This window comes from Natrix helvetica (assembly GCF_964273705.1).
Source record: "Natrix helvetica genome assembly, chromosome: 1".
NCBI classification, from domain to species: Eukaryota; Metazoa; Chordata; class Lepidosauria; order Squamata; family Natricidae; genus Natrix; species Natrix helvetica.
Window position 1 is genome coordinate 181,960,228 of NC_138548.1, and position 15,872 is coordinate 181,976,099.

The 15,872-nt window shown below is 37.6% G+C and overlaps 1 protein-coding gene across 5 annotated transcripts in view; it reads left to right on the forward strand.

The window, feature by feature from the left end:
• NBEAL1 (neurobeachin like 1) overlaps positions 1–15,872 on the forward strand; it is a 98,585-nt gene that overhangs the window by 35,169 nt on the left and 47,544 nt on the right. For 3 of the 5 annotated variants that reach the window (XM_081938654.1, XM_081938652.1, XM_081938653.1), the window contains exons 11-22: positions 944–1,030; positions 2,481–2,564; positions 3,374–3,472; positions 4,546–5,126; positions 6,640–6,772; positions 8,071–8,190; positions 9,990–10,293; positions 11,134–11,219; positions 12,482–12,571; positions 13,907–14,075; positions 14,222–14,355; positions 14,987–15,146. In XM_081938654.1, the coding sequence (XP_081794780.1) occupies positions 944–1,030; positions 2,481–2,564; positions 3,374–3,472; positions 4,546–5,126; positions 6,640–6,772; positions 8,071–8,190; positions 9,990–10,293; positions 11,134–11,219; positions 12,482–12,571; positions 13,907–14,075; positions 14,222–14,355; positions 14,987–15,146 (2,047 nt within the window). The remainder of the gene's footprint in view (positions 1–943; positions 1,031–2,480; positions 2,565–3,373; positions 3,473–4,545; positions 5,127–6,639; positions 6,773–8,070; positions 8,191–9,989; positions 10,294–11,133; positions 11,220–12,481; positions 12,572–13,906; positions 14,076–14,221; positions 14,356–14,986; positions 15,147–15,872) is intronic. The other 2 variants (XM_081938656.1, XM_081938655.1) reach the window with 1 other exon arrangement.

Below are 15,872 nucleotides of genomic sequence, written 5' to 3' on the forward strand. Positions count from 1 at the left end.
TCACATGTGGCCTCTGCATTAATTCTGCATTAATTTTGGTTGGGTTCGGGTCACAACCAAATCAGGTTACGACCAAAGTTATGGAACAAATTATGGTCAGGACCAGAGGTTCTACTGTATTCTGGTAATTTGTAGGGGTGTACACAACATTAAGTTATGTTTTGTTTTAAGCTTATGTTAAACATGCATTTTGAAATACAGTATATTTCAAGTTGGCTGGATTCTGACAGAAGAAAACTGGAAGGGATTTAAATATTTCGATCACAGGGACAGTAGGAACTGGGAACAAACTTTCTCCTCCATTGTTTTTCATCCTGGTGCCATCAAAGTACTGGACTGATCTAGGATTTTATTTCAGTGAAGATTTCTTTTACTTGTTTTTAAAAACTGCTGAGCTAACCTCACTAACATTCTTTCAGGTAGCAACTAATATCTCCTTAAGGTAAAAAAAAAAAAAATCAGCCAGGCAGGCAAAACCAGTTAACAGATTTGCTGTGGTTTTAGTTAATAGCCTACCTCCCAGGCACAGTGCCATTAAGTTAGCAACCCGTTGTCCCCTGGCAACTGTGTCTTCCATATCCCATTTGACATGGAGAGATGTCCCTGGCATTTATTCTCCAACTTTGGGTTGTCTAGATGTATTAGACTACATCTCCTCTTTCTCATTACATGCTGATTGGGGTGATGAAGTCTGTTGCCCAATGCATCTAGGACATTGCATTTCAAAATTGGCAACTTTAAGATGTATGGGCCTCAAGTCTCAAAATTCCCCAGCTGCCACACTGCCTGGGGAATTCTGGGAACTGAAGTCCATACAGCTTAAAGTTGCCAAATTCGGAATATACAGATATTGAGGTTAAGGAAAGCTATGAACTTATTACACTGGCTGTGGTGAGCTAACTAACACTTATGTTACCATTATTCTTATCTCCCATTTTAACAGCTATTTTTAAATGCTAACAATAAGGTGGCAGACAAGAATGAGAAAGACCATGCCAACAAATTGCTGGCAGAAATGAATCAGGAACAGGTATCTCCTGCGAGTTTCATTCTGTTCTTAGCTGAAGTCAAGGTCCCCATGGCAGGTGGTTATGAACTGTTTCCTGGACTTCACTTTGAATAGGCTTCCTGAAAAAACTAAGACGAGTTTTGACTTACTCACATGCAGTATTCACATGCAATTTATTATTATTAAAACCCATGTTTTAAATCTAAATTGTATTTCAAGATATGAGGTATCTAATCAATATAATACTCCATGTCTTTTTTCTAAAACTGAGAAAAGTGAAGTCCAAGAATGGAATTCAAATTTGAAAACAATCAACTGGGTGATTCTTGTTTTTATTTTTTACCTGTCCCTCCTTTCTTGATTCCCCCTCCCCCCTCTTTCATCTGTTTGTGCACTCCGGTGTAACAAGCTGTGGGGCTTTCTGGTATCTCTGGAATTTGATTTGAAATCTTGATTCTATTGCCAGAAGATCAGAGTTCATATTTCAACGGACAGTCTAAATCTGAGAGGGGAGACGTAATTGATGGAGTTATTTTTTAATGTTTCCTTTATGAAGAACTGAGCAATGTCAGTTCTCCCCCCCCCCTTTTTTTTTGCTTCCTTAAAAGATCTAGCGGCCTTAATATAAGAAGTTTGCATATAGTTAAAAGTTAATGTAAACAATGCATGTGAAATTCCAATTCTTTTAATGTAATAGCAATCAAGCATAATACATTATTGCAAAAAGGTTAATTCTAATATATATATACATATATATATATATATTGTGTATATATATATATATATATATATATATATATATATATATATATATATATATATATATATATATATATAGCATTGCAGATGAGGCGTCTTTATTTATTGTTCAGGCTCATACATTAACCAACTGATTTGAATGGCAATATTCTTTATTTTAAATATATTTTAAACAGTAAAAGTGTTTACCAATAAGATAAAGAAATCAAAAGACTTATAGTTCTTTTGAAAGGAAAATTCTGTGATATCTCTTGTGAGGCATGGGTTATGAAGTGAAGATTCATAAGGCATTAATTAATGGAATTAATTTATGCACACTTTAATACTACCCCAACTATCCACTAAGACTAAACTGTTTCTCACCAACGTGTGTGACAAAATTTGCTTGATAAGAAGCTCCAAAGATTGTCCTTTTTCCTCCTACCCTTTCGAGGTTGTCCATTTAAAACATGAGGCAAAACTGTCCGTCAGATTGTCTTAAATGAGTACATGTGAAGGGTTCTCTTCTCCTTGAAATGGCTTCCCTTCTCTTGTGTCTTCTTGCTTATAGATTGCGGTGTTATAAAATCCAATTCTTTTTCTGGGTTGATGATTGGAAAGCATGCCAAGGAACATTTTTCTTCATTGTGGCACAAGAAGGGTGGGGTGTGCCCATTGGAGTGTCAAATTTGTCCTTATATGCCTAATACATGGTATCTTTTTTGGTTTTTAGGTATTCCAGGGGCAGCTGGACCATTTGGCAGTATCAGCTATTCAGGCTCTCACAGCAGTGATGCACAGATCTCCAGCTGCCAAGGTCAGCATGGTTTCATCAGAGCAGTTGGAATTCTTGTCTTTGGATACCTCTTTTATTGTACTTGCTGAAATGATGAGGACTAACAGTAGTCATATTATAGTTTGAAACAAATTACAGAAAGTGCAGCCAAGCAAATGCCAGTACAGTGAGGCAATGCTACTCAGGCAGATCTCACCATTTAGCAAAATGAAGGGCACTAGACTGAATGACGGGTGTGATAATTCTTAAATTACAAAGAAGTATTTTAAGAAATCCAGCCCCTCAAGAAAAGATCTAGGTTACAACTTTTCATCTTAATATGATAATATACAAATGTCAGACTGTGGTTTGTTTTATTCTTGTATGGTAGCAGGGCATCTAGAAATTATGTTCTTCGCCTGTTCTTTACCTGTGGTGTCACTGTATGTCAGTGTTTGGCTTCACTGTCTTATTCTGCCACAGGATATTTACAGTTCACCTGATTGTCACTAGATCTTTTCTGGCAATCTCTCGTCTTTCAGATAGTTTTTGCCTATCTCAGCATTCACCTTGGCTTGATAGAATGTATTATTTACTGTTCTAAAAAGTCGATTCAGTGGCATTCCTCTGCAGAATACCTGTTTCTGCCCACTGAAGTTGGTTGAATCACTTGCCCGTATCTGACAAAGTTGTGAAAATGCATATACTGTATGGGAGCACATATATAAAGTATGCCTGCTTATACTAGTGGAATTTGAATTCATCCTTATAAATCTTTATTATTTGTTATGATAAACATTGCCTTTCTTAGCTATATGCTGCTAATATATACTGATGATTTTACTCTTTAGGAAGTGTTCAAGGAACGAATTGGTTATGCCCATATATTTGAAGTTCTAAAATCTATGGGTCAGCCTTCACAAGAGCTGCTTGAAGAACTTCTGAATATGGTATAGTATTTTTCTTGTTTTGAATATAATTTTAAATATAATACCTATGTTAAATTATTGCATTCAAAATAACAGAGAATCTTCTGCCTCTTTAAAGGTTATCAAGATTTAGTTTTTATACCGCCAAATCATGTTGACAAGTTGCTTGAGATATAACCAGTGGTGAAACCTATTTTTTTTTTTGCCCACCGGTTCTGTGGGCATAGCTTGGTGTGTGTGTGTGGGGGTGTCATGTGACTGGGTGGGTGTGGCCAACTTTTCACTTTTTAAAGCATTTTTTTCTTGCCATGTTAGGCGAATAGGCAGGAAAAAAAGGCTTTAAAAGGGGGGGGGGAGCTTCCCCCGATCATGCGGCTCATAGCTGATCCGTGCAATCCTTGGAAGCTTTTTTTTTTACTACCGTTTCGCACAACCAGGGACAATTGTCCCTATCGATTTAGTCGAACTGGGCTGAACTGGGAGGATTTCACCCCTGGATATAACCTACAGTTTGCATATACACATACAGAGGAATAAATTAAAATGACAACATTACTTTGTTTTTCTAACTCATAATGCATAAGAGATAGAAACAGGACTTGGTTGTGTCTCTTATCTTAGTTAATGTTTGGATTTGCATAAGAATGTCCTTCATTGCTATTTAATTCCAGTTCTTTTTTTTTTTCCGTTTGGTGACTTTTATGAATTCGTAAAAGTATGTACTTTTGTATAAACATATGTACTTTATATGCATAGGGCTTGTGTAAGCGTTCTGCTCATTCAGGGCTCTTGTTAACAGTTCAGTATTCCACATAATCTACACCTCTCTTACTTTATTACAGCAAATAAAAAATTAAAAAGTATCATTTTAAAGGCTTACTAATACATAAGCTTTGGCAGACTAATTCCAGAGAGCTACACAATCAATAATAGAGATCTGTCAAAGCTCAGCAAAAATTATTGAGAAAAATTAGTATATCTTTGAGGGGCCACAAGATTCCTTATTGTAGTCTGTCTTAAAAAATGTTGTTCTTAAGCAGAGTTTCTATGTATGTCAAGTGCTTGCAGTAATCTTTAATTTGCTTTTCACCAAGGCGGTTGAAGGTGACCATGCATCAGTTGGGATGTTGGGCATAAACAATGTTCAGCCTTTGTTGCTGCTAATCCAATGGCTTCCAGAGCTGGAGTCACATGATCTCCAAATCCTCATTTCAAATTTGCTGAAGCGGATTTGCTGCATTAACAGGCAGAGTCGTGCAATTTGTGTCAACACAAACATGGTCATCCGTATCATTGAAACCCTCAACCTGCACCCTCAGCTTCATGGAGCTTGTGCTGAGAACCTGATTGCCCTCTTGGGTTCTTTGGGGAGCCTGTCAATGAGCTCTGAAGAACTGCATCAGCTGATTCAGCTGCTAAGGACTACAGACTCAAAGCTGGCTCATCCTTACGTCGTTCCTGTGATGCGTGCAATTCTTACAATGGCTCGAAAGCAAAGCTTGGACAACGCCTTGCAGTATTTTGACTTGTCCCATAACATGGCAGGCATAGCAGTGCCGGCTATTCACAAGTGGCCGGGTTCTGCATTTGCTTTCAATGCATGGCTTTGCCTGGATCAACATCAAATGATTCCAGATCCTAGCAGCAAGGGTGGCAAGAGGAAGCAACTTTACAGGTATGGCTTCCAGGATGGAAAGGCGAAGAACCAGCCTAGGTTCAGTGACATTTCTAGGTGGCCTGAATGAGGATTATATTTTTGGTCTTACTAATTTTCTCTGGGTATCCTATACTGCACTGTCCTAATCAAATACTATTGTTGTTTTAAACAAGAAAACTAGCATGCTTCAAAGGATGTCCCAAATAGCATACTCTGTAGTTACCAAAGTCAGGAGTTTCTAATGAATTCTTAATTAGTTTTCTAAGACCCCAAAAGTATAATGGTAATTGCAGTAGGTAGTAATAAAGTAAAAATAATGAAAACTGCAATGTTATAAGGCCACCTAATAAAAATGACTTGCCCATACAGTGGATTAAAAAAAAACTTAAACAATTCTAAATATGGGAATAATAGTGCATTGGGGAAATACACAGAAAAATACAATCCCAAAAACCATTAAAGTGGAATTAAAAAATGGGTAATTAAAAAATAATATAGGAAAATTGGCTAGGTGAAGAAATGGTATTTTCATTCGTATTTTGATACAGTTATATCAATAAACAATTAGGGGGTAACATTACTTAAAACCTATTTCTGAGTTATTTAAACCTACAGAATATACAAAGATATTATTATATGAGGATATACAGATAATATACAGATGTATGTACTTCTACAAATAGTCCAGATTTGATTAAATTGTCAGAGGACATATTTATGTTCAATGGCATATTGTTTATATTAGAATGTTTGGAATTCAGTACAGCATTACTGGAGAAGAGTGCCACATACTGAAGTGGGATCATAATTTACTATATATTTATGCATTTTAAAGGTGCTTTAAACCCACTCAGTTTCTGTGCCTTAAAATAAAATATTTTATAAAGATAAATTACATTTGCACCTAAGGATGGAATTATAGAATGTTTCCTGCAGCAAATTTATAGGAAGCAGACAGTGGGGCCACCTTCAAAAGAAGCTGGATGGGCAGTAGGGTAGGATCTCTGACAAATTGTTCCATAGCATAGATCAGTGATGCGAATAATTGTGACAGCCCCATTTCCCCCACCCCCAAAATGTTAAGTGTGACTATCTGAGAATAAAGATGCCTTATTCTCTAAAGAACTCTTGACCATTGCGCTTGGATTTGGCTATAGGGTGCAGAGGGCTGTGAGAGGGATGTTCAGAGCTCTCCTCCCTTGCCAACTCCATTACTGCTTTGCGGAGTGAGTTGTGAATCTGTGTATTTGTTTTTGAGTCTGTGGGTGAATGCTTTTCCACATTTTGCTTCTGGTGCTGCTGGTGTTCTGCCTTCAGCTCCAGAGGAATCTGGTTCCTGAGAGCTTGCTTGCTCAAAAATTTAATTCTTGGATTCAAAAAAGGTTCCACCCCTGACATGAATTAGTAAGTCTTTCTACTGTACCAAAGATCCAGGATGGAACTGGAAAGTATGTGTGCATGCGTACATTAATAGGTTGTGTATGTATAGTTCACAACATTCCATGTCTTAAATCCTGTTTTTTCTCTATAGCTTTTTTACAACTAGTGGGATGGGATTTGAAGCATTCATTACATGTTCTGGAATGCTAGTAGTTGCTGTATGTACCAAGAAGGAGTATGCTACTGTGATGCTATCAGACCATTGCTTCTATGATTCTCTTTGGGTAAGAGCAGATGTTTTGAATTTTGTTCAGATATAGAAGAGGGACTCAATGGATGGGTTAGGTCAGGGGTGTCAAACTGGTGGCCCCCGGGCCTCATGCGTCACACGCTGGCCATACCTACCCCAGTTTTAGCAAAGAGGAAAAAATCATGATACGTCACATGATGACAATGTGACGGTGCAAGTTTGACACCCCTGGGTTAGGTGCTATTAGCATGGTTTAGACCAGGGGTGTCAAACTCTATTTCATAGGACTGCATCAGGGTTGTGTTTGATCTCGGGGGGCAGGGTAGGCGGGGCCAGGGTAGGCATGGCTAGCTCAACATCACTCGTGTCAGAGGCCCTTGGGGCTAAAGCGCTCGCAGCCCTCCCAAGCTCCATTTTTGCAGGCAGTGGCACTGTGGGCTGGTCATCTGAAATGCAATTGAATGGGACTAGGATTGACTGATTGATTGGTTTATTACTTAATTAATGGGTCATCTCTCAAGGCAGAGAAGGGTTGCATGCACAGATGCAGTGCTCCTGACTGTTTTTGCTTATAAACCAAAATATGGTGAGCTACATGCAACCTTTTCATTGTCTTCTCTGCCTCTCACAAGTCTAGTCCAAATAATCATAGTACATGATTCATAAATCATTATTTTGACTGGCATTAATCTTGATTTAAATGAGCCTGGGAAACATTTTTTGCAGCACATAGCTTTAATCTGAAATGTGCAGTGGTTCTTTGTAGTGGCCCATGTTCATTTAATCTAAGCATGTCAATATAAACAACCAGGAGAAAGAGATGCTTAAGGGATTTTGTGCAGGGCAAGGATGCGAGATGAGTGCAGTGGAGGGTACAGTTACAGAATTCCTGCCCAGTCAGCTTAGCCAGGGAAATGATGCATCTGTACAAGAGCTCAGAATAAAACCAGGGACTATCTGGGTAGTCTGTTTTTTGCCCTTGAGGATTTGTTCTGCAGTTTCGCAGCATACTCTTATGTTCCCTCTAAATTTTCTCTCCTGCTGGTTTCAACATTAGCCATTTTTACCAATCTAAATAGCAATGTTCCCATTGCCAACATTCTTACATTCCCCCCCCCCCCGCCCATCCCATCTTCATAGTCAACCCTGTGATTGGGGTGTTCCCCACATGCTGGAGATTTGAAAATCATAGTATTAGCATGATTACTGAATTTCCTTTGTGATGTTTGGCAGGCGTTGAGTCAATGTTCCTTGGTGTAAAAGAACAACATCAATTAGCCCCCTGTAACTAGAATTGATGATGATTCTTTGCTTACATGATTTTTTCAACAGCACAATATATGCATTGTTCACATGCCTGGAAAAAGGCCCTTCGGTCAAAGTCTTGTCTATATTTATGTAAATGGACAACAAAAAGTCTCAGCACCACTTAGATTTCCTGCCCTGAACGAAGTAAGTCTCTTCTTCGCTATTATTTATATTTCTCCTTTTCCTTAAAGGCTTTTGCTGAAGTATCACCAACAAATATATGCCTATCTAAACTTGTCACATAGGCTTTGTCTAGCTAACAAAAATGAGCTAATTTGACATATGCATGTCACCTCAGAGTAGGATGGCCTCCTACAGAGGCATTCCAGAATGATCACAAGTTTCTGTGTGAACAGGGAAAATCTCTGTGTGCAGCAATGTCAGTATTTCTAGCCTCATTGAAGGTAGAATCTTAATCTTTGAGACCCTGCAGTGTTTCTGCTAAGGCAATATATTACTTTCTCTTAAGTTTCTTAAACTTATGAATTTGCCAGGTTTGATTTGCCAAAGTTAATTTTCCCCCCATGTTTTAGGTTTTCATTGAAATACATATGTATGTTTCTCCAAATGTTTATATTCTTTTCAGTTTTGTCTACCAGAGAAATATAATTTTTAAAAATATAATGTTTCATGAAATATTTCACGAACATGGGGGTTTTGTATAGGTTTATCAATAATATATTTTTATTGGTAATATATTTGCAAATTTGGAAAAGTAAGTGTAAAATGATCATTTTTAGTTTTTGTATTGTTCAAAACTCCAAAATTTATTTTCTCTAGAATTCTTGATAGACATGTATTTGGGGATATACAACTCGTGTTTATGTTGGGTAATATTTATCTACATGATCAGTTCTTCCCTTCTTCTATGATCTATTTCTGTATTAATGAGAAACGAACAAAAAAAAATTCTCATTTTCCAAATAAAATGACCCAAATTTTAAATTAAGCAGCATGCGTCTATAATGTAATATGGCATAAATGAAGCTTGCAACCAAAACATCTGTTTTTAAACACTGCCAGAAGAAAAAAACATGGAATCAAACAGCTGCTCTGGACTGAAATGAAAAACGTTATACTAATGTTTTGTAGAAATAACTGGGACAGTGTGTCTATAAGTATAATGAATTCTTCTCTGCTTCCCCATCCACTTCACGTACAGTGTTTACGTCAGTGAGGTCCTAATAAGGGATAAAAGGATAAAGTATAAAAAGTGATGAGACTTTACAGTAAATGAGCATATTTATCAGAGAAAAGGTATCATATGTAGCATAAAATTAGGGAAAAATTAATTTCCAAAACAGTGAAAATATCCATCCATCCATCCATCATATTTATATAGCTCTCACAAAATGTGACCCTAGGTAGCATAAAATTAAAAACTAATCATAAAATGAGCAAATTAAAAACATCCCACAATTTAAAGACATCAATATTATTATTAAAAGACTAGAAGAGAGCATATTCAGTATAGCTGACATTGTAGCCACCTCACTAGTTCACCATTCCTTGAGATTACCAAACCTGTTGACACAATCATGTTTTGAGGGACATCAGGAGTCTCACCTCAGGAGGAATGATGTCCTACAGAGTGGGTGCCATGGCTGCAAAGGCTGGTGTCCTGGGATCTGTGAGACGGGACTCCTTAACAAACAAGATTCAACATGTCAAAGGTAATTTAAAGAAGCACCTTAAAATTACAGGGACAGGCATAGTGTGGCTCCTAGAGTCCTTTTTTAGGTACCTGAAACCCTGTTGCCCATATATAGGTTGCTTATACAGACAACCCTTTTGCCAGTGAGACAAATGACTCTGGGTGCACACACACATTATCTTCTTGTAAACTCATTCTCTAGATTATATTGGCTACTTTAAATGTGAATGCATCCAATCTGATTTTAATTGTTCATCTCTTTTTTTCCACTGGGGAAAAAATTCTCTAGCCATTTACTTCTTGCTGCATTGGTTCAGCTGGTCAGAGAACAACCCTTCCTCCACCATCTCAAATCCCGGACCCACCTTTTTCATCCCCAATTATACCCCCTCGGACCTCATTTGGGGGGATCCTTGGACCAGGCAGCTGGAGTGGCCTACTGGGGAAACCAGAACTTACCACTAAGCTGATCTCCGCAGGAACTCAAGATAGTGAGTGGGGCTGCCCCACTTCTCTGGAAGGCCAGCTTGGCTCTGTTATTATATTCCATGAAGCCTTACAGCTATCTCACATCAAAGCCTTATATTTGACAGGTGAGCAATTTTGACAGGAGATTACTTTTTCCCGGCTGTTGTTTATCTCTTTGTTATTTATCACTTTGTTTCTCTGATCTGACTATTGCTTTTCATAACTATTTCACATACAGTTGTTGGTATTTTTTGCCTTTTATGAAAAACAACTTGCCTTGATTTTTCCTCCTATGTTGTGTTCTGCTTTCTCACTACTTTATGGACTTAACCACCCACACAATATAATGCATATGTTCTAGTGTTCTTTTTTCAAATCCTCCTTCAAATTCTTATTAAAAGGGAACCTACTGACCCGTGTCTGACTCACATCTGTGACAATATTGGGCTTAAGCACAGTAAAAGCTTGCAGAGAATGTTCATTTCTCTCTGGCTGAATTGTAGAAGCATGAAGTGTATGTTGGATTGTTGAGTATCATGACTCCAATAATTGTATTTTATTCCGAAAATAAGTATAAAGTAGATGAAGTCCATCCCCCACTTGGGGGATGTTTTTAATTTTTTTTAAAGATTAAAATGATTGATTGCTAAAAGTATTACGTGTTGATCTAATCTACCACTGCCTTTCTCTGTTCGGCTGAGAATCATGGGAGTTCAGTACAGCTGCAAAATTCCAGGTTATGAAATGCTAAATCTAAACAATATGCAACTTGTTTTTTAAGTAAGTAATGTTACCTGCAAATAGAGGCATTCACTCACCTTTCCGTTGCCTCTGTGAATTGGTCTGCTGCTTTTAGTGAGTTTTTAGAGTGACAGTTTCAAACTTAATTTATTTGAAGCAAGAAAATGTAATTAAAAATGTGATCACAAACGTAAACTTCAATGTCTGTTTTTCATTTGTTGAAGGTCCAAATTGTTTAACTCCTTGGAAGTCCCAAGAATCTGAACTGGCAGATTTGCCCAGCAAAATGCTTCTTCACTATGCTCCTAAGGTAGTATTCAAGATATTTTTCATCTATCTTGTAAATGTGATTTAGCATTAGAAGTAGAGAAACTGGAGGGAGGTCATTTAACCTCCAGCTATTTGTCATGCTAACCAAGCAAAACCAATCCTCTCTTCTAAAGTAGAATTCCAGTTGCTAAGAATGAATGAAGGTCTAAAGCAGTTCTTTCCTACTTTGTGGCATTTCAAATACTTTCAAATATTTTTCAAATATTTCAAATTTTAAGCCTATTCAACTGCTATAACAATATTATGAAAAGCTTCATGCAGATCATCCACTGCAGTATATTTTTCAGATTTAGTTAAGCACCCTGTTGCTTTTAAATAAAATACATACAGTGAAGACTGCCTTTTAAGCATAAAAAAACAAAGGCATTCTTCAAAAGGTGTAGTAGGCACAGTGGACATGGGGTGGAGATTGCTTAACAATGTCTTCTAGCAGATTTGAAGCAAGTCAATCAGTTTGGGATTGAATACTACTAGGGCATGAATCTGTACTCCCTCTTTACTGGGATAAGTATCTACTTAGCAGCCACAGGTGTGTAACTGCCTGGCAAGATCATAGTTGCTGAATTAGGAACAAAACTTTTTCTTTCTTTCTTTCATTCCTTTGTTCTTTCTTTCTTTCTTTCTTTCTTTCTTTCTTTCTTTCTTTCCTACCTTCCTTCCTTCTTTTCTTTCTTTCTCATCCACCTATCACCCCAAATGTGACTCTCGGTAGCCGGTAGCGTACAATTAAAAACAAACTATAATGTGTGAAACTTAACAACATCCACAATTAAAAAACAATATTATTATTAAAAGATTATAAGAGAGTATATTCAATGTTGAAGACAGAGTAGCTACCTCATCAGTTCACTGTTCCTTGAGATCCCCACCCTTTCGGCAACAACCACTTTTTGAGGAAAAGCTACAAAGGATGGGATCAGTCTCACTTCAGGAGGGAAGACATTCCACAGGGGAGGCACCATGGAAGAAAAGGCCCATCTGGCCCTAACCAGATGGAACTTTTTAATAGATGGGAACTGCAGCGTACCTCTTCTGTCAGATCTTATGGGACAGGCAGATAAAATCAGAAAGAATAACCCATGGTTATAGTAGCACATAGCAAGTATTGCTGGTTCATGAGATTTTTTTTGGAGGGGGGGAGTTGTGTTTTATTGGGTATCATATAAAAAAGAATGCAAAAGATAACCTCCGGTCAACTTTATGAATGTGTTATAGCCCCTTTTTTTCTTTTTCAATGGTTAGGCCTGCAGAAGCCCTATCTGTCTTGATCTTTCTGCAAATCTTTTACATGGGAGGTTAACAGGGAACAAAATAGTGAACTGGGACATCAAGGTGAGCATTTCCAGTGATTTAATGCTAAAGCTGTGTTGCTTTATATGGCCTGGATGAAAGCAATGTCATGAGAAGCTTCCATATCATATAGTAACAATGCATGGCATCAGGAACTGTTTTCCCATTCTATTTTTATTTGGGGGTGAGGGGAATTATATATTAAAAAGGGTTACTTGCGGGATCGCATCCTCCCACATACATCCCTGCGGCCAATACGCTCACACAGGGAGGGGCTTCTCCTGGTGCCGTCCACTAGGCAATGCCAGCGGGCGACACCGAGGAGTAGGGCCTTCTCTGTGATGGGCGCAACCCTCTGGAATGACCTCCCCCCCGACATTAGAACCACTTCTGACCTCCGCTCCTTCCGGCAAAAACTGAAGACCCACCTGTTCCGATTAGCAGGCCTGGCATAATTCAACTGTCCCTCCTGGCAAATGTATTATATCTGGTTATTTTAGGGGTTTTTTAATTCACTGTATTTGTTTTTAGGGGTTTGAATTTATTTTATATCTGCTTTGTACAGTTCTTTTAACAGCATTTTAACCTCCTCCATGTCAATTGTCAAATGTACATATTTAATTTTATTGTATCTTGTTATATTTTGTATGAACTGTACACCGCCCCGAGTCCCTTTCGGGAGAGGGGGCAGTCTAGAAGCATTAAATATTATTATTATTATTATGACAAAAGCTAAATATAAAGCTGCACATGTTCCAAAATGATGTGATGGGGTAGATTTCTGCTTAATAGTGATCTTTCCAGGTGATAAATGACGTTCCTTCTGCAGACAGATGGATTCATCTCTCTAGTTCTATAGAATGTTAGTCATGGCTAATATCTTTGGCTACATCATTGAAAAGTGTGCACACGCTCCCTTTTCTTAAAGTATTTGTACAGAATTGGGCTTTTTGTTGCATATCTTGAAAAAAAAAGCTTGGATCTTTTTAGCTAAAACCTGAAAATCTGGATTAGCTAACTGCTCCCCTGAGAAGTTGAGCTAAATGCAGCAGCTCTTTATTGATTGCTTAATCTGGAACCATTTGTAGTCTTTTGCTGATCTTTATTTTCTCCTATGAAAATGCATTAAAAGGTGTGTTTATCTGCACTGATGCCATGCACTGATTTTTTTCTGGAAAATTGGCTCTTTTTTCTCCCTAAAATTCAAACTTCTCTAGGACCCACTACAGATATTTCTGACACGTCAACTGCTCTGTGGTGTTCTAATACTTTTATGCAGGTATTACATGTCTTTAAAAAACCTTTCCTGTTGTTGGTTTCAGACTGGTGATTATTCCTTCTCCCCTTTGTTTCCCTCACCCTGTTGTATTTCTAAAGGATATGATCAACTGCATAGGTGGATTAAATGTTCTGTTCCCATTGCTGGAGCAGATCAGTTACCTTGACGGGCAGTTGCCTGAGAGGCCAGAGGTAGAAGCTCTGCCCCATGAATTGTTGACACCTGTTGAAGGAGATTGGGTTGTATTAACCTCCACCAAAGCTTCAGGTAAGGACATAATTAGCCTTTTCCATTATTTCAATGGGAGCAGTAGACCAAACAAAGATGCATTCCCTGGTTTTAATATCTTTTTTCATTATATGATCATTCTACTTTTTTGCCCTTGAGCTAAAGCCTGCATTCCATTTTTACAGAGGCTCGTTTGGAGAAGAACATCATTGCAACCTTCATCTTGATGCTAAAGCATTTTATTCAAAGGCATCCAATCAACCAAGATAATCTTATTCACACTCATGGAATTGCAACATTAGGAGTCCTTTTGCAAAAGGTATTGCAAAAGCTGCAAAATAATTTGAATAGTGTATATTGTGAGCTTTGGTTTGAATATCAAACCCAATTTTGCATCTGTGAGATTGGAAAGTTATAATTGCTTTAAATTACCATTTTGGGGGGCATATTTTGATCTGAAGTTTGAAATACTTCCTAAGCTTTTTGTAAGACTTTTGTTTCAGAGAAAAAAAGATAATGAAGATATTTTGTTTCAGGCTATAGTGGATGGACCTTCCAAATATCTTATTTGGATAATTCGCCTATTCTTCATTGTGTTACAAATGTATCTACAGTATATATATATATATATAGTTTGGGACTGGAGGATAATCTCTTTTTGCTTACTTTACTCCCACTTAGATTGTGTATAACATTGTAATGGTGATGCTTGAAGGCCAGCATGGGAAGGTGGGAGGTTGTCAGGAAGAACTTTGTTGTGGGAGGACAATTACTATAAACATTTCTGCTGAAAACTCGGCAGACCTTTCTCACAAATGAACAAGGAAACAATAAAAAAAAGTGACTCTAAAAAAAATCTTTGACAACACCCTATTGTTTGAAATATAGAAATCACTGTTTGTTTGGTTGTTTGTTTTTCTTAATAAACAATATAGTCCTCCTTTTTTAAGGTGCCCAGCAGATACATGGATGTGAATGTACTCATGGCAGTCCAATTATTGATAGAACAGGTCTCTGTGGCAAAAAATGTCCAGCTTTTGCAGCAAATGCATCAGCACCTACTTTTTGACTTCAGCATATGGAACCGTGGAGACTTCCCATTCCGAATTGGTGAGCTTGTAAATGTTGTAACAGTTATGATTTTACTTAGTGTTATACACCCTGTTTATTGATTTTATAAACATTCAAGGAAGCAGAACAATAACATCAGTACAATTGACATCAAAAGGAATATCTTTTTACTAGACAACCCATGATCTATTGGGTCATCTTTTAGAAGTATTTTCTTACCTAAACATAACAAAACAAAAAACCCAAACCAACCAGAGTGAGCATCGGTGGGTAAAAAAAAGTAATGGGAATGAGAGTGACTTCCGATTTCCTGCCAGCTTCCCCATTGACTTTGCTTTTGGGAAACTGGCACTGAGTATCAGAAATTGCAACCAGCTGAACATTGTGATAGTGTAGTGGCCACACTTTGTGAGTACAACTGAGATCAAGATCCTTGAAATTTCAATTACAGGGGAGTAATGAGTCTTGAATTTTGTATGCACTCTTTAAGTTAGTATCTTAACTAGGTATCTTATGAGGTATCTTATTCAAAACCTTTTGTGCAATGATGTACTTTTGGCTAATTGAAAGTTGCAAACAGACAAAGAGGAGAGTTATAGTAGTACACGGAAAGATATTCTTAAAGTGGACATTGAAACATAAAATGCTTTGATTGTAATGGCCCCTGCCTAGTTCTAAAGTAATATAATTAGGCTGGCATGTTACAGGTTGAATCCAATGAAAAGGGGATAAAGGCAAGACTTTTTATTTCACCTCATTGCTGCT